Source organism: Corythoichthys intestinalis, chromosome 15 (assembly GCF_030265065.1).
Source record: "Corythoichthys intestinalis isolate RoL2023-P3 chromosome 15, ASM3026506v1, whole genome shotgun sequence".
In the NCBI taxonomy this organism is placed as follows: domain Eukaryota; kingdom Metazoa; phylum Chordata; class Actinopteri; order Syngnathiformes; family Syngnathidae; genus Corythoichthys; species Corythoichthys intestinalis.
Genome location: NC_080409.1, coordinates 36447229 through 36468764, shown reverse-complemented (window position 1 = coordinate 36468764; position 21536 = coordinate 36447229). Strand labels below are relative to the sequence as shown.

General features: G+C 38.4%; 1 protein-coding gene across 2 annotated transcripts in view; it reads left to right on the top strand.

Annotated features, from left to right (window-relative positions):
* The window catches only part of slc25a21 (solute carrier family 25 member 21), a 233143-nt gene extending 211887 nt beyond the window's left edge, over positions 1-21256 (top strand). For both annotated transcript variants that reach the window (XM_057859120.1, XM_057859121.1), the window contains 5 exons: positions 2349-2456; positions 2529-2693; positions 11993-12174; positions 20413-20465; positions 20550-21256. In XM_057859120.1, coding sequence (XP_057715103.1) covers positions 2349-2456; positions 2529-2693; positions 11993-12174; positions 20413-20465; positions 20550-20611 — 570 coding nt within the window. In that variant the 3' untranslated portion in view covers positions 20612-21256. The remainder of the gene's footprint in view (positions 1-2348; positions 2457-2528; positions 2694-11992; positions 12175-20412; positions 20466-20549) is intronic.
* The last annotated feature ends 280 nt before the right edge of the window (positions 21257-21536 follow it).

The window sequence follows — 21536 nt, the reverse complement described above, 5'->3', positions numbered from 1 at the left end:
AATGTTCCTGTATTTGGCTGCATGCATCTTCCCGTCAATTTTAACCATCTTCCCTGTCCCTGCTGAAGAAAAGCAGGCCCAAACCATGATGCTGCCACCACCATGTTTGACAGTGGGGATGGTGTGTTCAGGGTGATGAGCTGTGTTGCTTTTACGCCAAACATATCGTTTTGCATTGTGGCCAAAAAGTTCAATTTTGGTTTCATCTGACCAGAGCACCTTCTTCCTCATGTTTGGTGTGTCTCCCCGGTGGCTTGTGGCAAACTTTAAACGAGACTTTTTATGGATATCTTTGAGAAATGGCTTTCTTCTTGCCACTCTTCCATAAAGGCCAGATTTGTGCAGTGTACGACTGATTGTTGTTCTATGGACAGACTCTCCCACCTCAGCTGTAGATCTCTGCAGTTCATCCAGAGTGATCATGGGCCTCTTGGCTGCATCTCTGATCAGTTTTCTCCTTGTTTGAGAAGAAAGTTTGGAAGGACGGCCGGGTCTTAGTAGATTTGCAGTGGTCTGATGCTCCTTCCATTTCAATATGATGGCTTGCACAGTGCTCCTTGAGATGTTTAAAGCTTGGGAAATCTTTTTGTATCCAAATCCGGCTTTAAACTTCTCCACAACAGTATCTCGGACCTGCCTGGTGTGTTCCTTGGTTTTCATAATGCTCTCTGCACTTTAAACAGAACCCTGAGACTATCACAGAGCAGGTGCTTTTATACGGAGACTTGATTACACACATTTGGATTCTATTTATCATCATCGGTCATTTAGGACAACATTGGATCATTCAGAGATCCTCACTGAACTTCTGGAGTGAGTTTGCTGCACTGAAAGTAAAGGGGCCGAATAATATTGCACGCTCCACTTTTCAGTTTTTTATTTGTTAAAAAAGTTTATATTATCCAATAAATGTTGCTCCACTTCACGATTGTGTCCCACTTGTTGTTGATTCTTGACAAAAAAATTAAATTTCATATCTTTATGTTTGAAGCCTGAAATGTGGCGAAAGGTTGCAAGATTCAAGGGGGCCGAATACTTTTGCAAGGCACTGTATGTTTGTTTGGTATGCTGACATAATTATACATGACTAATAGTTGGGGGTGCTGCTGGCTCCGTTGGCCCAAGCCCTTGCTCGTTGGGGCAAGGGCAGCTGGTTGGTGGCCCCCTACTGGTTGGGGGCCTAAGGCGATCGCTTACATCGCCTGAATAGTAGATCCGCCTATGGATGACATAATGCTTTAGAAATTCCGAATCAAAAAACTTTAATTGCATAATTATTTTTATTTACATAATCCACATTTATTTTATAGCATTCTTAAATTGAGAAGCTTTGAACTTTAAATATTCGTATTTGTAGCAACTGTGTATGGAAAAAAGATATTTTAAAAAAGAAATACACACATGAATAATAAGGAATGAAACTATTAGGTGACATGATGCTGTACAAATTCCGAATCAAAAAACGTTAATTGCATAATTATTTTTATTTACATAATACACATCTATTTTAATAGCATTTTTAAATTGAGTAGCTTTGAACTTTAAATATTCTGATTTGTAGCAAGACTGTGTGTCGGCGCGCAGCTGAATTCCTTCACCGTGATTAAGAGGGACGCAACGGGGCAATAAGACAAATAAAAAATGCAAAAGGTGGCGTTGGCGGCGCCCTGTGTAAATACAGTGGGGGCATGTCTGAGGAGGATGGCTCCCGGGGCTCTGACAGCAGGATAAAGAGGGCAGGAAGAGTAATGAGCTAGAGACACGTTCTTGACATGTTCCCATTACGCCAGTGCGCGCACACACACACAGATGCCGTGTTCGTGCAAATACATGCAGTGTTGCGACATCTGTTAATTTCACATCATGCGCTTGCAGTGAGGAGGTTGTGTAACCAGAAATAATGATGACTTTTAACACCCCAAATATGATTTAGACGTCAATTTTCAACTTGATTTATTTTGTATTTCCACAATTGTGGAAATTACAGGTACTCAACGAGGAAGGGAGGTGTCGATTTCCTAACATTCTTTTTAATAACATAGAGCAGAGGTGACTTAACGTATTGGCTGCCATAGAGGGTGATAGATGGACCACAGTTCGTCTACACACAGTAAATTTGTCAAATTACACTGAAACTAGTTAAACAGATCAAAAACCTCCTTACTGTTTTAGTTGGTTTGTAGTTATTTCCTAATTTAATTCATTGGCTGCCATTGCCAGCAATAGACGTCCAATCTATTTAAACTCGGAGGGCTATCATTCGCATAATGGACATCTACCGCCGTAAATGGCAATTCATTTTAAGAATATTTTTGTCACCCTCTAAAACCGGCTCCACCGTCTTCCAGGCACTGTCGGCAGCAGGACTCGGCGCAGGCTTGACCGAGGCCGTTGTGGTCAATCCCTTCGAGGTGGTCAAAGTCAGTCTGCAGGCCAACAGAGACGCCTTCAAAGAGGTTTGTGAAATCAAATGCAAGTTTTGTGCGGATGTTTTCCATTTTGACGGCTTTTGATTTGCTTGTCCGCAGCAACCGTCCTCTTTCGCTCAAGCCAGACGGATCATCAAGACGGACGGCTTCGGACTGAAAGGTCTGAACAAAGGGTTGACATCCACCTTGGGACGTCACGGAGTCTTCAACATGATCTACTTTGGTTTCTACTTCAATGTCAAGGACGCAATTCCTGCCAACCCGGTAATCGATTTTAGTGCCTCCCGTTTCTCTTTCTACTCTGGTTAGATCTTGTTTGTGCTGCTCTCTGAAGGAAGTGGTAAACAGCGTTATAGGAAATCTTTAATTACTTGATAATTTGTCTTATGAAATAGCCTTCATTTCTAAGAACAGATTGTCAAGTTTCACGTGAAAGTTGTCTTTTTCTGACCATTTTGAGAGTTTAATCAAACCCACAAAGGTGATGCTCCAGATACCCAACGAGGTCAAAGAAAAATCTGTTTTATAGCTTCTCTAACCACCTAAACCAGACATGTCCAAAGTCCGGCCCGGGGGCCAAATGCGGCCCGTGGTCAAATTTCATCCGGCCCCCAGCCTCTGTCATAAAATCAATAACGTCTGGCCCGCACACAGACCTAATAAATTGGTCAGCAGTACTGCTACCAGCATATGAAGTAGCTTACACACTAAATGCTGCTCCTCATTTACCCACTAAGAGGCAACAGCACTCTAAGCAGCATTACTCCGTGTGACCCTTCCAATTTTCTAAAATGGCGACAACAAAAAAAAAGAAAGTTGACTGCGACGGCCGACGCTTCAAGGATAGGTGGAAATTTGACTATTTCTTCACTGAAATACGCAACAACTGTGTCTGCTTCATTTGCAGAGACAGTAGCTGTTTTTGAAAAGTTCAATGTGAGGCGATATTACCAAACAAGACAAGACATGTACGACAAGATTAGTGCTGCAATGATTAATGGATTAACTCGAGTATTCGATTACAAAAAAAAATGTTCTAATTAAATTTTGTTGCTTCGAATATTTGTTTAATTAAAGTGCCGTTTTAATGGTTTATTTTGAAAGTGTTTGCAATTAGTTTTATTGATGAGGGTGGATACACTGCCCTCTGGTCTGCCTCTTTTCACATGGCTGAATCCAACTGCTCCCTGTTAAGACCAACGTGAGCTAAGTTTTTGTTTGAGCTAATGTTTTTTTTAATGCATTCTCAGTTTATAGGTATATTTAGCCGTTTTTTTGTGGGAATTTGTGTCTGAGCCATTTGTTAAGAGCATTGTTTAAAAAAAAATTTTTTTTTAATTTAAATTTGCGTTTAAAGCTAGCGGACTTTTTCTATGTAAGTTAGCCAGTTGTTCTTTTGTTGTACATTGATCCTCATTAAGAAAATGTATATATATATACCGTTTGAGGCTCAGCTCAGGTATTTTAATTTTTCAAGTTCCTTATCCGATTACTCGATTATTCGAACTAAGTAGACGATCGATTAATCGACTACTAAAATATTCGATAGCTGCAGCCCTAAACAAGATTACAGGGAAGATACGCAGCGAGAAATTGAAGAAATTGAAGCAACTTGAAGCTAGTTAAATTTCACAGCAACAGTATTTCGCAAGAGCCCAAGAGTCAAAAGATAACGCCACAAAGGCTAGTTGCGAGATTGTTGAAATTATTATTTAAAAACACTAATAAAGCAAATGTGACACACAGAATGGCTTGCTAAAATTTGCTTAAATATACTGTTCTACGTAAAGGATGTCAGCCAGGATCGGCCCCCAATATTTTTACCGCACCAAATCTGGCCCCCTTTGCAAAAAGTTTGGACACCACTGACCTAAACTGTTTCGAGCTGTGCCACCATAATTGCACAAGGTTTTCTAATCATCTATTATCCTTCTAAGGCCACTAGCAAGCACAATTTACTTGCCTGTTCTCCCTGTATTTTTCAAACACTGTGAGAATAGTCTGGTACCCAGCCCATTAACGGCCTCTCGAGCAAGCACAAAATCAACCGTCTAATCAGATTAGTTTATTTGCGTGACGCGTTCTTAACGAGCAACGTCACTGTTCCGCTTCGGAAGTCGTCTCCACAACAACACAGATGGCGAACAGGAGAGCCGAGAATATGTTCCAATCCACGGTAAAATCAGTTTTAAATTACCAAAAACACATCGACACAAGTCATTGACAACAGTCTGTCTCGCGCTAGCCATGTTGAATAAACTCCACTCTACTCGCATGCATAGGTGGATCTACTATTCAGGCGAAGTAGGCGATCGCCTTAGGCCCCCAACCAGCTGCCCTTGGCCCAACGAGCAAGGGCTTGGGCCACCGGAGCCAGCTGCATCCCCAACTATTCGTCATGTATATTTATGTCAGCATACCAAACAAACAAATAACAAAATAAAAAACAAAGCCATTTGAATGCTGCATTTATATTATCTCGCTCACACGCACTATCAGTCGCTTAGCTTCATTTAGCGCCGTTTAGCTTCGCTTAGCTCCGTTTAGCATCGCTTAGCTCCGCTTAGCTGTTCGTTAGCTTCACTTAGCTCTCCGGCGTTTTTCACGCCACTAAGCTCACTAGTTTTACAGCTCACTTGCTACTTTGCACGTCGGCTATCGTTTATTTTGAACACATGAGCGAACGTGCTCTCCATGAGAGCCAAAGTGCAGTGAGGGAGAAGTTGAGAACAGGCCGCTAATGCCTCGTTTAACTTTCTTCTTCTTCTTCACACTGAACATAAAATACACGACAGCACACCCTGTGGCGAAACAATGCAGTACAGTTCCAATCAGTCATACAATAGCACTCAAGAGCTGGTTAACAGCATTTGCTAACGAAAAAAAACATTAAAATCTATTAGAGACACCTCAAGCAATGACGAAGAATGTTTTTGTACGGAGTGTAAAGCTTTCGGTTAGCGGTTTAGCGAACGTATCTCCGGTGAACATTTCAAAATAAAAGCACGTCATGTTCGTCATATAAATAACGATTTCTGGAGTTAATCCCACATACTTCAGAATTAATATTATACTATGTTGAGTAAATACTACAGAATAGAGATTCTACACTAAAAATAGCTTTCAAATGACACTCTTTATGGCAAATATGATTGGCAATGAATAATTATTATAATTATTATACTACTAGTATATATAGTAGTATACTATAATAATAATGCTAGAATGCTTTTTTTTAAAGAATTGTTTTGAATAATTTTGGAAAGGCAAAGTCAGTGTTCTGAATCTGTTTACTTTCCATTCTTTTGCACTAGTAAATGCCATCAGCATTTAACCTCATTGTTTATTTGTGATTAATTGTTGTTATTTACATGATTATTTGTACTTTAATAAAGAATTTAAGTGTTCCAAAATGGTTTTGTGAATTAATAAGCGTCAACAAAAATTTCATTGCTAAATTAGTAGAAAAAAAAAAGAAAATTATTAGATTAGTTGACTAATCGTAAAACTAGTCGGCTGACTAATCAGGAAAAAATGTGTCATTTAGGTCAGCCTAGTGTACCAGAACATATTTCCTCCACACCCTTCTCACCTTTTTAACCCCTGACCCATGAAGAGGGCCCCTTGATATGTTCGCATTAGGCCCCAAAATTGCCAAGTCCGCCACTCGTATGTTTACTTCCGCGCGCTAGTCCCTCGTCGCTTTAATACGTTCGCCCATCACAGATTGGTCCACTCCGCTGTCTGTTTGCTGTGGCTTGCTCCGCCCTGGAAATTTTATCCGCTGAATGGTGGCCAGCCTCATTAGCTGGAACAGCTGTGAGTCTGGTGTACCAGGCTAACAATTTACCATTAGAACACTGGAGAGATGTTTGCTGTAAATGGGCCTCTTCACAAAATTACATACAGTAGATACTAGAGCTGTGCATCGGCACTGCCCTCACGATTCGATTCCGATTCAGAGGGCCACGATTCGATTCGATTCAGAGGGTCACGATTCGGCAACGCATCGCGATGCCTTAAAGCCTGGGATGCATTAAAATTCTAAAGCAAAGCATATTTTTCGTGAATCATGAGGCAACACAAGCGGTCAGACATTAAACAACTTTTTATTGGCTCTTGTGTCACTCCTGGTTGAAGTCAAATGAAAATACTTTCAGATATATATATTTAAAAAAAAAGAAAAGAAAAAAAACAGATCACAGCATTTAATTGGTGCTTTGAATGAGACCAGGGCTTTTTTTTACCCACAGTAGCAGCCTTTTACACAGTGCAACATCTGAACTCCTGTGCAAAATCAGTAATAACAGTCACTGTATTTTAGTCACAACGACCCATCAATAAAAATATTCAAGTAAATATTAAAGAAAACGACAAAGAAAATATTGTAGTGCAGAAGCATCTTTATCGCAATATCAATCCAGGGATCAGTTCAGTTGCAAACAAAACACAAACTAAATTGCAATGTAGAACAAAAGTAAAATGTAGGCCTGGCCCACTATATATGTGCAATCAACTTAGAAATGCAATCAGTAACTACCACATAACAATAAAAAATAATGAATGAAAATGAAGTGCAGCAGCATTTTAGCAGCCATAACAATCTATTTCAACATGAGAAAATATCAGTTTTTTGCAATCGAGAGGGCAGAGAGATAGTAGAGGTTAGATCGGGCCTAAAAAATCCAGCCCGACCCGACACGGCCCGCTGCTATTGAATTGTATGTGCAATCAACTTAGAAATGCAATCAGTAACTACCACATAACAATAAAAAATAATGAATGAAAATGAAGTGCAGCAGCATTTTAGCAGCCATAACAATCTGTTTCAACATGAGAAAATATCAGTTTTTTGCAATCGAGAGGGCAGAGAGATAGTAGAGGTTAGATCGGGCCTAAAAAATCCAGCCCGACCCGACACGGCCCGCTGGTATTGAAGCCCGACCCAGCTTGGAGTGACGTGGGAAAAAAAACACAGCAGCAGCAGCCATTTATCTTCATTTCTTCGAGTTGGCAGAAAAAAATCTTTCTTAATGTTCAAATAGTTTGTATATTTTTATGATCATTATAAAAGCATTTACACAACGAAAAAACGCTGGGACAGTTTAATATAAAAGACACACAGAGGAGAAGATTCAAAAGGATCACATTTGTGTTGCCTTTGTGTGCATAGATAAAAGTGTCTTATGTTACGAATCGCAAGCGCCACAGCGGAGGAGAAGAAGAAAAAGCGGGCGGCGCCACTGCTTCATGTGGTGCACAAGCAAATGCACAATACAGAGAGCCTGCTCTCGGTGTTATCTCATTTGTTTTTTATATAATTTATTAGTCCGGCACAGCGGCCCGACCCATTCGGGTTCGGGCACAAGATCTAACCTCTAAGAGATAGGACATAACATAACAATGGCTGAAGCGGAGAAAGAGGGAGCGAGAAAGATTATTGATGCACCTACAGTAAGACATTGAAAGCAGACATCTGGAGACATTTTGGCTTCTACGAGGTTGGTGGGAAACTTGACCAGAGTTGGGCAGTGTGTAAAAAATGAAACATGAGAATAATAATACAAATGGGGAAACCAAATCCGTTGCATCACCGGAATTGCGCAGGGAAGATTTTTGAACGTACTTATATATTTTAAAATGCGCTGAATCGATTCGGCTTGTTGCCCGCATCGAATCGAATCGTCCATGCCCCGCATCGGGATGCATCGCCGCATCGATTATTATTGACACCACTAGTAAAAACTGCATTAAAACTGGACGTTTCCAGCTAGAATAGTGATTTACCACATTAATAATGTATAGAGTGTTTTTCTGATTAGTTTAATGTTATTTCTTTTTATAAAGCTGTGCTTTTCTTCTCAAAAAGGAGGAAATTTCTTAGTGACCCCAAACTTTTGAATGGTAGTGTATATAATATTATTATACATATACATCTGGCCCCTGTGATGTGATCTTGGCAGACGGTTAAATCAAGAAGTTGTGCTGTAGAGGTCTTATTTCCTCCAGTACCTGCTTGCTCCCCATAACATCCTCAAATGTTTCCCATGGTGCATCCGGTGGCCTTGGTTTTGTGCAAGGGAAACCTAGCCGTATGCCACGTGCACAAAAGCACCGAGTCGGATTAATTCGGATGGCCTAATTGGAAGCAGACAACAGCACTTCTTTTGAATTTACAGTAAGAAGTGGCCAATTCAAGGAATTCTGGGGGCAATAGATGTCTAGTGTAGCTAATGAGTTAACTTCGAATTCACAGTAGAGCTGCCTTGGACAAAGTCATCCAATGTTTGGGAAAGACTAATTTTGCTAAGAATATTTGTCGTGATTCCAAAATGGGGGTGTGTCTTACGTTTGCAAAGTCTCATAGCAAGATGTCGGGGATTATCTGATTCCGCCCGACTCTCGGGGGGTGCGTTGCTGTCATTTGTAAAAAATCCCCCGGCCAATTAGCTGTCAGAGCTCTCTTGAGTCTGGCCCCCTTTTGTTGGGAGGGGATGGGGGTACAGTAATGTGCCTGTGTGCTGAGTCGCAGCCCAATTAGGCAAATTGTCCCCATATGCCTCCCCGGGTCCGTCTGCATGAATCCCGTTTTGAAATCCTCGCCGAAAAACATGTGCTTCTGCTCAGCCAATCAGGGAGCCCTCATTTAGCCCCCCTCCACCCGCACTTTCCGTCACTACCATAAAATGATAGCGGCTTTAATGCCAGCCTTGCAATCATATGCCCACTCGCCACCGCTATGTTACAATCAACGTACATCCGGGGTGTTCAACGTTTGGCTCGAGGGATATTTGTGGCTGTTTTAGTAATTTTCACTAACAAAGCATTATCCAGTCAGAACCAAAGTTGTCTTTGAATATTTCATCGGAGCTCTAATTGAAAATTGCATTTCTGATATTCAGGTGTGAACTCTGTTTGGAAGAAGGCATTGTGACCTACATTTGCTTATGTCAGTCTTAAAGGGACAGACAACAGCTATTAAAAACGACATTCATTTGAAAGATGGTTACTCAAAATCAAACTTTCTTTACACCTCTTATCATGAAGAAAATAATGTTTGAACACAAAAGATGACACCTCACATACCAACACACACATACGGTGATAGACCTGAACACGGGTGCATGATAATGAATTAATGACCTTACAAGGAAGGATATAGGATACCGTAATTTCCCTAATATAACGTGCACTTTTTCCCCAAAATTTACTCGTAAAATCATGGGTGCGCGTTATTCACGTGTACAGGGACGGAGACAGAAAATTTCATCATGATTCATGTTCCATTGTAAGCATGGACCAGCACAATATTACCTAATCCGAACGACAGTGATATAATAATTGGGTTTCATGTGGTAAATAATAGTTTTCATGATATTTTTCACATCTAATAAAATTATAATGTTTTTTTTGTACTATTCGTTTATTATTTACCGGTACATTTTTCTAACCTTTGCGTTGCAACATGCCGGCACACGGCGATGTTGTCTTGAAGAGCACGTATACGGCGATCCGTTTCGTATAAATGTTGACCGTGTGGCGAGCTAGGACAGGAGTCTGAGGAAGAGTGTCGCACCACTGAGCCAAGCCGCGTTGTTTTATTTACAGTGAATTCAATTCAATTCAATTCAATTTTATTTGTATAGCCCTGGATCATAACAAGGTTGTCTCTAAGGGCTTTGCAGAGGCAATATGATACACAATCAGAAACAGCAAATGAAGCAACAAAGATGAATAAATAAAGTTCAAGTCCTGGGTATCCCCCATCCTTAGACCCTCCATGTCGGCAAGGAAAAACTCCAAAAACTCCAGAGTCTTTGGGAGAAAATGAGAAACCTTGGGGAGTACCACAGTCAGGAGAGATCCACTCCCAGGGCGGATAGACAGGAAGCCCCAGGACTGCTAATGGGAATTAGCAGGCGAAGTTACAGTCCGTATAGATGCAGTGGAGTAAAGGAACAAGAAGAGGTCCATCTAGTCAGATGAGCCGGGGGTAGCATTGAAACTCCCAAAGTAACAACGTACGTCTTGCACGCAAATCGCGGGACATTTGTTTACTTCCGGCTGTTCCCCTAACTAAACTCTTCCCCCCAGGAAATACACAACTTGCAAACATTATATCCGCTGGTGAATTCTGTTAAAACTCGCTACAACTCCTTACTTTGTGAAAATTATTATCGTATACTGTGAGCAATTTTACCACAGAAAATTAATATTCTATTTTTTTTTTTATATATTTGACAAAAGGATTAATAAATGCTGCAACCGCGTACTTTATAAAAGTTCAACACACGAGACTCATATTTATTGGTGCTAAAATTAGGGTGCGCTTTATACACGGGCACAAGAATTTTCCCTAGATTTTACAAGTAAAGTTGGGGTGCGCGTTATACACGGGTGCGCCTTATATTCGGGAAATTACGGTACTCACATTTGATTGTCTAAAATAGTTTATCGAGCCAGGAATCCGCAACCGCAGAATTAACTGCAGATTTCAACGTCTTACACGGAATTCAAAGCAGTCTGTGGAATACATGGTGAAGTATAGAATATTCTGTTTTACTTGTAGTCCCCTATCTTGACCTTTAGATATTGAGGTTAAATAGCACCTGCTACATACAGGCAAAGAATTGCATGTAATTGTAAGATGTTACATTTTTTCCAGCAGTCAGCAATATCTTTTTCATAAAACACTGAATAGTTTATTATTTTCTTTCAATTGTTTCATTTAATGCACTGTTCGGCATTTCATCATTATTTTATTCCCTGCTGCATGCTGTAGGCCTGTGTTTACAAGTCTAAGTCAAGTGGTTAGCTTGCACTTCATATAAATCTTTCCTTCAATATCACTTCTTGCTCAAACCCATTGTTTGATGAAATGTGTTTCACTTTATAAGTAAAGCAAATAAATTTGCCCAAGTGTGACAAAGACAATATTAATGTACATTAATTCATAACCACATTGTTTTGCAATGTTTTGGTATTGTAAATAATTTAATAACTGGTCATTTCCGTTTGTTTTTTTTTTGGGGGGGGGGGGTTGCCCCTGGAAAAACAACTTTCAAACCGCGGAATAATGAATTGCTCTCCGCAGAATCAAGATTGCGTAATCAACGTTTTTCACCGCAGATTGCAGACTATATTGAACACTCGAGAAATCCTAGGTCCGAGAATTTACAAATCTTTGAGTTTCTCCTTCAAATTTGAATGAATAAATTTGGTGATGTTCAACAAATGAACTGTTCAGTTTCACTGAGCTAGCTGCAATAGTTTCGAGATCAGTTTTGGGGCGGACACCCTGCACCACTAAAATCCCAAAGAATGTGTTTTATGGTCCCACAAAGCCAATGTAAGAGAAGGAAATATTAAACAACAGATAAGACTTCATGTGAACTACCTCTCACTATTGCAAGGACCTGAAACAAAGGACAATATGATAGGATCAGAAACTAAATGTAAAAGAAAACAACTGCATATTAATTAAATAATCAAGTAAAATATTATTTTTCCTCAACACACGGCCCACAGATTTTTTTATACATTATAAATGTTGTGTTTGCCAGGACCCCACTCTGGAATTTCTGAGGAAATTCACCATCGGCCTGGTGTCAGGAACAATCTCGTCCTGTGTCAATATCCCTTGGGACGTGGCCAAGAGTCGCATCCAGGGCCCACAGCCTGTACCTGGCCAGATCAAGTACCGCACCTGCTTTCAGACCATGGCGCTGGTTTACCGCGAGGAAGGGTATGGACAACCTATCGTTGATGTCATCATTTCGTCTATTTTCTCGGGCTTGCTGCCAGACTATTTGCGTCAGTGACAAGGCCCTATTTTGATAATGCAGAAAAAATTGCGACATTATTTTCACATGTACGTGTTAAAATGCTGTCATATTTGTAATCACTGTTGACCTTGAGTCAACACTCAGTATGACGGGGAAGTACCGGACTGAAAAGATGACTCGTGATAAGATAGAGATGGACATTGTGTCAATATTGAAGATGACAATGCTGTATCACACGGAAAAGTTGACATATGGTTAACTCATTGGCTGCACTGATGATGTTCATCATCCAGAGCTCAAAGTACCGTAATTTCCCGAATATAACGCACATTTTTTTTCCCCAAAATCAACTTGTAAAATCATGGTGTGCACTATAAACAGGTACAGGGATGGAGACAAAACCATATATATATATATATATATATATATATATATATGTATATATATATTAGGGCTGTCAAAATTATCGCGTTAACGGGCGTTAATTAATTTTTTATATTAATCACGTTAAAATATTTGACGCAATTGACGCATGCAATGAATGACCCGCTGGCATATTGCCTCAAACATTACAATGAGGCCGTTTGTGGACATTAAGAGTGAAGAGAATGCCACCGGCCGCTTGGGGGCAGCGCCGTTCCATACTCATGTTATGTCTTCTAAACGTGGGAGAATTAGTAGTTGTGACACGTTTATGCTGTATTCACAATGCAATGCAAATTGCTATTTGTGCTCCACACATATTTCGGTAAGTTTTCTTTCTTTTAGAGGCAATTATGTGTCTCTTGTTTTATTTTGGGTAAGATATGTACAGATATATGTTATACAGTAAAGGCGAGTGGACACAGGCGTTCTTTGGACCACGCTGTTTATTGGCATAAGCTTCTCCTTCACAACAAACATAAGTATCGTTTAGTGAAAGCACAACAAAAATAATATTCCTATCGCTCTCAAAAAAAAAAAAAACAATGTTCACAAAAAGAAAAGCACTTCAGTCTATAGTAATGAGGCCCTATTCTGACACAGTTAAACAACAATGCAAAATGAACTGGCATTCCATATCAAAATAGCTATGCAAAATACACGTAAAACTTTTCACTCTATGTTTATTATTGTTATTTTTATTCTTATTACTATTATATTAACTCTACTTTTGATTGAAAATTTTACAAATTTTATTAAAACGAAAACATGAAGAGGGGTTTTAATATGAAATGACTATAACTTGTAACTATAACATTTATCGTCTTTCTATCCGTGGATCACTTTAACAGAAAGAATGTTAATAATGCCATTTGTGGATTTATTGTTACAATAAACAAATACAGTACTGATGTACAGTATGTTGTATGTATATATCCGTCGTGTGTCTTATCTTTCCATTCCAACAATAATTTACATAAAAATATGGCATATTTTAGCGATGGTTTGAATTGCGATTAATTGCGATTAATTACGATTAATTAATGTTTAAGCTGTAATTAACTCGATTAAAATTTTTAATCGTTTGACAGCCCTAGTATATATATATATATACATATATACACACACATATATATATATATATATATATATATATATATATATATATATATATATATATATATATATATATATATATATATAGACCGATTTTTTTTATTGACACGGCCATGTTGTGTTGAAGAAACGTATGCGGCAATCCGTTGCCGACCATTAAGGTACGTGACGTCGCCATTTTGTTTTGGTCGTGGCGAGTTAGGGAAGGAGTCTGAGGCGGAGTATCAAACAACGGAGCTAATCCGCGTTGCTTTATTATCATTTAGGCTGCAACAAAATACGGTAGCAATGTCTGTCTCACATGCAACCCACGGAATATAACTATCTTTCCGGCTGTTCCCTCAACAAAATACCTCCCCCGGGAACTATAAAACGTGCTAACATAGGTTCCGCCGGTGATTTCTGTTATAACTTGCTACACGGTAATACTTCACTCTGATTGGTCGAATGATTTCGTCTGTGTTAAATTCAGCTTTTTTCACTCTTCATAAAGCACAGAATTTAGTTTCTTGAACTCAGTTGAGTCAACGTTTATTGCAGCTCTGCAACTCGGACCGTAACAAACGTAACACAACACAGACTTTCTGTGTCCGTCAACTATATCTGTCCCTGTGGAAACTCAAATCCAAATAACAATAGTTCCTACTGTTACGTTCTAGTGTACAGCGATGCACTTTCCGATTTCTGACGTAAATCCTCACTTTTATTTTACCGTATCAATCCATGGAAGAAACATTCATTCATCATGATGAAACGAGCAAATTATACAGCAGCCTTTAAAAGAAAAGTTACATCTGTTTTGTTTTCTCCTGGATTCTGGTAAGTTGAAGAAGTTGTCAGATCATATTATTACCGTGCATATTGTCAGTTTACGGTAATGTTTTAAACTACCAATGTGCTATGCTTGTGCTGTGTTTCACCAGTCAGTAAAATGACCTTTCTGTATCTGTACACAAGCTCTGTATTCTTGTATTCTTCTATTTATTGGTGTTTGAAATTAGGGTGCGCATTATACACGGGTACAATAATTTCCCCTAGATTTTACAAGTAAATTTGGGGTGCGCGTTAGACACGGGTGTGCCTTATATTTGGGAAATTACGGTAATATAAACAATAAGTGTTATTTTTAGTACTAGGGCTGCAGCTCTCGATTATTTTAGTAGTCGATTAATCGATTAACTAGTTAGTTCGAATAATCAAGTAATTGGATAAGGAACATGAAAAATTAAAATACCTTAGCTGAGCCTCAAACTGTATAAAAAAATAAAGATGTACAACAAAAGAACAATTGGCTAACTTACATAGCAAAATTCCGCTAGCTTAAATGCTATAAAACGTTTTTTTGTTTTTGTTTGTTTGTTTGTTTGTTTTTTTACACAATGCGTTTAACAAATGGCTGGGGCACATATTCCCACAAAAACGACTAAATATTCCTATAAACTAAGTTATGAATGCATTAAAAAAACATCAGCTCAAACTAAAACTTGGCTTATGTTGGTCTTAACATGGAGCAGCAGCTGGATTCAGCCATGTGAAATGAGGCAGACTAGAGGGCAATGTATCCAACCAAGTCAATAAAACTCGATGCAAACACTTTCAAAACAAGCCATTAAAACGCCACTTTAATTAAACGAATACTCGAAGCAAAAAAATTTAATTTGAATCTTTTTTTCTAATCGAACACTCGAGTTAATCGATTAATCGTTGCAGCACTACATTGTACAAAAAGTTGACACATGATTCGCCATTGACTGACCTTTTGTCGGCACTGACAACAACAGCGGAGTAGTGCATCAAAATGTTGACCCACGGCTCTGACCAGTCCGCATCGCTCCCTGTTCATGCTACCCCATCTACTAACACAACACAGTGCCTGCTAATTAGTGTTCCCCGTGGGGGACGTCGTTAAGCGCACCCTAACGAGGCACGGCTCACTCCTCGGGTCAATCTAATCAGACGCGGGGCCGAGAGAGGAAGTGGCTCCAGCCTTATTAAAGCTGTCGGCAGAGCAAGGAACGGGTGCACCGCGCTGCGCGCTCACCTTGAACATATTAAACGTCACGGCCACAAAGTGATCCCCGCCGAGGAACTGACAGCGTGAAAGACGCACTCCCTTAAACACCCCAAAGATATGGCGCGCCTCCATCTAGATTAGCCTTTACAAAGATTTTTAAACCACGTACTCCTTCATCATCCAGAGTTGGCGAGGCCAGTGTTTATCAAAGGTTTTCATTCATTCGCTGCCAATTACAGCGTAGATATCCAATCCTTTTTAACTGGGAGGGCCAGCAGTGACTAAAAATCAATAAATTATACATCTGACGTAAAATTTGATTAGCTGTTTGTTTCTACATCTGACGACATGCTCGAAATACGACAACATATGACAGCCCCGCGGTTTCTTTGTTTTCCCGCAAGACGGACGCACGGCAGATTTTCTTGTGAGAGAAATCAACATGGCTTCCAAGAATGTTAGTGCAGGTGGTGAAAAAGGGAAAAAGGTGAGGCTTGCCATTGAAATGAAGATGGAAATTATAGAAAAATATGAGTGTGTTGCACACGTCCGTGAACTGGCTCGACAGTACGGCCGTAGAATGACGGTCCTCCTCCATCCACCGTTCGCAGGTCTTTATTAGTTAAAGTGACAATTATTGTGGTAACATCGCCCCAAAAAAATCGCCAGCTTCGTCAGGTTTTTAATCATTTATTTCAGAACTTGTGCAACACAACATGTCTACTGTCTGCCGCAGCTGAACAAAGTGAAAGTAAAAAGTCCCTCTTTCCCAAGTCAGCCACGCGGTGCATTCAGGTACACCACGCAAAACACATCCGCCACAATAGAACCTGATTTGTTACATTATTCCAGACATTATTATTATTTTTACTATTATTATATTGTTATTCTGATTTTTATTCTTTTTTTTTTTGTTTGTTTTGCTCTGTGTAATTGCTATTTGCAATAGCACCAGCAGCATTTATTAAGGATTTAGTGTAGGTTTTCGGGCTGTTGAATGAATTAATGGAATTATAATGTATTCGAATGGGATAATCCTGCTCGACATACGGCCATTTCTACTTATATAAGGTCCTGGAACGAATTAAGTTTGTATGTAGAGGTACCAGTGTACTGAAAATCCTGCACTATAGAACTCGCCTGACTATAAGCCACGCCAGCCAAATTTCATATACAGTGGTACCTCTACATACGAAGTTAATTCGTTCCAGGACCTTGTTTGTAAGTCAAAATGGTCGTATGTCGAGCAGGATTTTCCCATAGGAATACATTATAATTCCATTAATTCGTTCCCCAGCCCAAAAACCTACACTAAATCCTTAATAAATACTGCTGGTACTATTACAAATAGCAATTAAACATAGCAAAACAAATAAGTTATGAATAAAAATCGGAATAATATAACAACAATAATAATAATAATTAATAATGATTCCTGTAAATAATGTAACGAATCGGACTGTAATGTGGCACACACTTTTTGCTGCACCTGAACGCACCACGGGGCTGACGAGAGATAGGTCGGTGCGGTAGAGATAATACTTTGGTTTTCTTGAGAGCACAGTCAACTGCGGAGGACAATGATATGGAGATAGAATAGTGCCAAAACAAGTGAAGTTGTAAAATGAAAATTATCCCTGTAAAATCACAAATTTAAACTTTTTAAAATTTAAACAAGTATTTTTTTTGTTCTACAGGTGTTTTTTTTTCTCACTACGGGTTAAAAATGACCAATTACAAGTGCACAAGTTTTGTCACATTCTTGTCGAGTTTTATGAGCCAAAAAGCTACTTGTAACCTAGTTTTAAGATTTTAAAAAATCCCAGTAAAATGATTAATTTTAACCTGTAAAACAAAACAAAAAACCACTTGTATTTCCAAATTTTGCGTTGTAAAATAAACATGAAAAAATACACAAAGGAACAAATTGTTCTACAAGTTGTTTTTTTCTGTTTGCAAGTATTTTTTTTTTTTAACGTACAAGGATGGATGTACTAGTAGTTTTTTTTCGTCTGTGGTTACAAGTGACTTTTGTCTCTGAAAACGCGACAAGGTGGAGACAAAACTCGTGCACTTGTAATTGGTGGTTTTTAACCTGTAGCAAAGAAAAAAAACACATGTAGAACAAAAAAAAATCACTTGCAAACGGAAAAAAACAACTTGTAGAAAAAAAAATTTACATTGTGTTTTTTTTCATGTTTATTTCACTACGCAAAATTTGGAAATACAAGTTGTTTTATTTTGGTTTACAGGTTAAAATTATTCATTTTACAGGGATTTTTTTATTTATTTTAAAACTAGGTTACAAGTAACTTTTTGGCTCGTAAAACTCGACAAGAATGTTACAAAACTTGTGCACTTGTAATTGGTCATTTTTAACCCATAGTGAGAAAAAAACACCTGTAGAACAAAAAAAAACTTGTAGAACAATTTATTCCTTCGTGTTTTTTTCATGTTAATTTTACAACGCAAAATTTGGAAATACAAGTGTTTTGTTTGTTTTAAGTTAAAATTTATCATTTTACAAGGATAATTTTCATTTTACAACTTCACTTCTTTTGGCACTATTCTATCTCCATAAATGGGCCTTTTGTGTTGGATAAATTCTTAAATAAATGATAAAAACGTGACGAAGCTGGCGATTTCCTTGGCGATGTTACCATGATAATAATTGTCACCTTAACTTATAAAGACTGGCGAACAGTGGTCGGAAGAGGACCGTGGAGCTGTATTGTTGAGGCAGTTCACAAATGCGCACCCCACGCTCGTATTTTTCTATAATTTGCATCTTCATTTTAAAGGTAAGCATCACTTTTTTCCTCTATAATTTGCATCTTCATTTCAAAGGTAAGCGTCACTTTTTTCCTTGTTTCACTAACTGTACCAACTTTTTTTGAAACCTGTGTTAAATCTCACACAAGAAAATCCTTCGTGCGTTTTTTTGCGGTGCAGTCATGTCGTCGTATTTCGAGCATGTCGTCGGATGTAAAACAAATGGTGAGTCAAATTTTACGCCGGATGTCGAAAAGATCGTGTTTCGAAGCGATCATATGTCGAGGTACCACTGTAATTGTATATATAGTAGGCCTGCAGCTATCGATTATTTTAGTGGTCGATTAACCAATGAACAAGTTAGTTCGAATAATCGAGTAATCGGATAAGGAACATAAAAAATTTAAATACCTGACCTGAGCCACAAACGGTATAAAAAATAGATAAGTAAATGAGAATATATGTACATCAAAAGAATAATTGGCTAACTTACATAGCAAAAGTCCGCTAGTTTAAATGCTATGAAATGCCAACGTTTTTTTACAATGCTGTTAACAAATAGTTCAAACACATATTTCCACAAAAAACGGCTAAATATACCTTTAAACTAAATTACGAATGCATTACACACTAAAAAGCAACATTACTCTAAGCAACATTACCCCGTGTGACCTTTTACTCCCAATTTTCTAAAATGGCGACAAGCACCAAAAAAAAGAAAGTTGACTGTGACGGCCGACGCTTCAAGGATAGGTGGAAATTGGACTATTTCTTTACTAAAATACGAAACAACTGTGTCCGCCTCATTTGCAAAGAGACAGTCGCTGTTTTTAAAGAGTTCAATGTATGACGATTTTACCAAACAAGACACGCCGACATGTACGACAAGACTAGAGGGAACATACGTAGCGAGAAATTGAAGCAACTTGAAGCTAATTTAATGTTACAACAGCAGTGTTTCGCAAGAGCCCGAGAGTCAAAAGCTTAGCCACAAAGGCTAGTTGCAAGATTGTTGAAATTATTAATTAAAAAAAAAAAAAAAAAAAGCAAATGTGACACACATAATGGCTTGCTAAAATTTGCTTAAATATATTGTTCAACATAAAGGACGTCAACCAAGGCCGGCCCCCCACATGTTTACCACACCAAATCTGGCCCCCTTTGCAAAAAGTTTGGACACCCCTGGTCTAATGTTTATCAGTACATTACGAAAAATAATTAACTTTATCACAATATGCTCATTTTTTTTAGAAGGACTATTATTACAACATCGTCGTGGCATACAGAGGAATGCTACTCTGGTAATCACTAAAACATTGTCGTAGTATACGGAGAATGCTTCTCTGACCAATTGTACAAGCCCACAATAAAAACAAAAAGTTTAAAAAACATTGACGGTTGTCTTGTGTGAATGAATTAAAATGTGAAGCAAAGGACGTAAATTATCTTCGAATTCAGAAATGAGCCACCTAATAGAACATCGTTGTTGCAAAAGTAGAATGCTGCTGTGATTACTTTATTACTTAATTGCTCTCACGATAGACGTAGTTGTCAGAATGGCATACTGGTATGTTATTCTGATAAAGTACAATCGTCTGGCAGAACACCGACACTACTAAGTAAATACTCCGAACACACCAAAAGTGGCAATTTCACAATGACGCTTCTTAACTGTTAACCAAAATGAACATTTACCTTTGGCCATGGATGCCACTTAACCTGTAAAAACACAAATAAACTGCATTATTGTTAAAGCCACAGGGTTCGAAGGGGAGAACGAAGTTGCATTTTATAATCTAAAAAAATACTGTATGTATTTGTAGAACTTCAAAGATGCTGTTTTAATGGCACCGTGTTTTATGTGATTCTGTAGGTACCTGGCACTCTATAAGGGTTTGGTGCCAAAGATCATGAGACTCGGACCAGGTACCCTTTACGTTTCGTGTTTTTGGTTGTTGTTTTTTTTTTCATCGAACACATTCTCCAATATCTGACTTATTTTCACCACAGGGGGCGCTGTCATGCTGCTCGTCTATGAGTATGTATCTGGATGGCTCCAGAGGAACTGGTAAAGACATGACAACCACAACAAACAAAGTGCCTTTTGATATATATAGCTTTTAGCAGAAAGTCCTCTTTCTTTTTATGAAGTTTATTCAATATGAATCCAAATGCAGTTTTTCAGGTCCACTTGCATTTTTTTTACCTCAAACAATACTTGTGAAACACCTGTCAGTATTTTAAAAAAGTGATTGTAGTTTTTAAATGTAAGTAAATATATTTCAAGGAGATAAGCTTTTTGTGATCACTTTTTCATGAAACATCTCAAATACACAGATATCTATATTTGCACTGTGATTCATACAATGAATGTTGGGACCCAAAAGAAAAAAGCTTCTTTAGCTTCTTTGATAAATATGTAGTCATTTTCTAAGTGTTTTTAAAACTATATAAACACACATATACTGTAGACAGGGAGCACCAGTTCTTGCTTTTTAGCTTTTGCATGACTGATACATTTTTATTGCCAAATGTGAGTTAGACAATCTTTAATTTCCTTTTAAAAACAACTGTATCTTTTGCTAAAGAATTAAAAAAGACACTTTTAAACACTTGTTTCTGTCACTTGGGTGTTTTTCGAGCACTTTTTTTTCCACATCGTGGTGTTATTTTTTTTTTCAAGCACATTTTTTTTTTTTTTTACATTGGTGGTGATGGAAAAATCAGATGTCCTCCTCTATTTCATTTACATTTTTACAAATCAAATGTGAATTTGATCAATTGTAAAAATTGCATATTTTAAATAAAGCTTGTAAAATTTTAACTTTATTGCAAAGGTTCAGGAGACCCTTCAACTAATTCGCTGCCATTGACGGCAATGGACATCCAATCCATTTTTACTGAGAGGCCTGGCAGCGAACGATTGCTGCCAAACATCCCAGTCAAAATGGACTGAACGTCCATCACCGCTAATGGTGTGAAAGACTCCGCGGACAC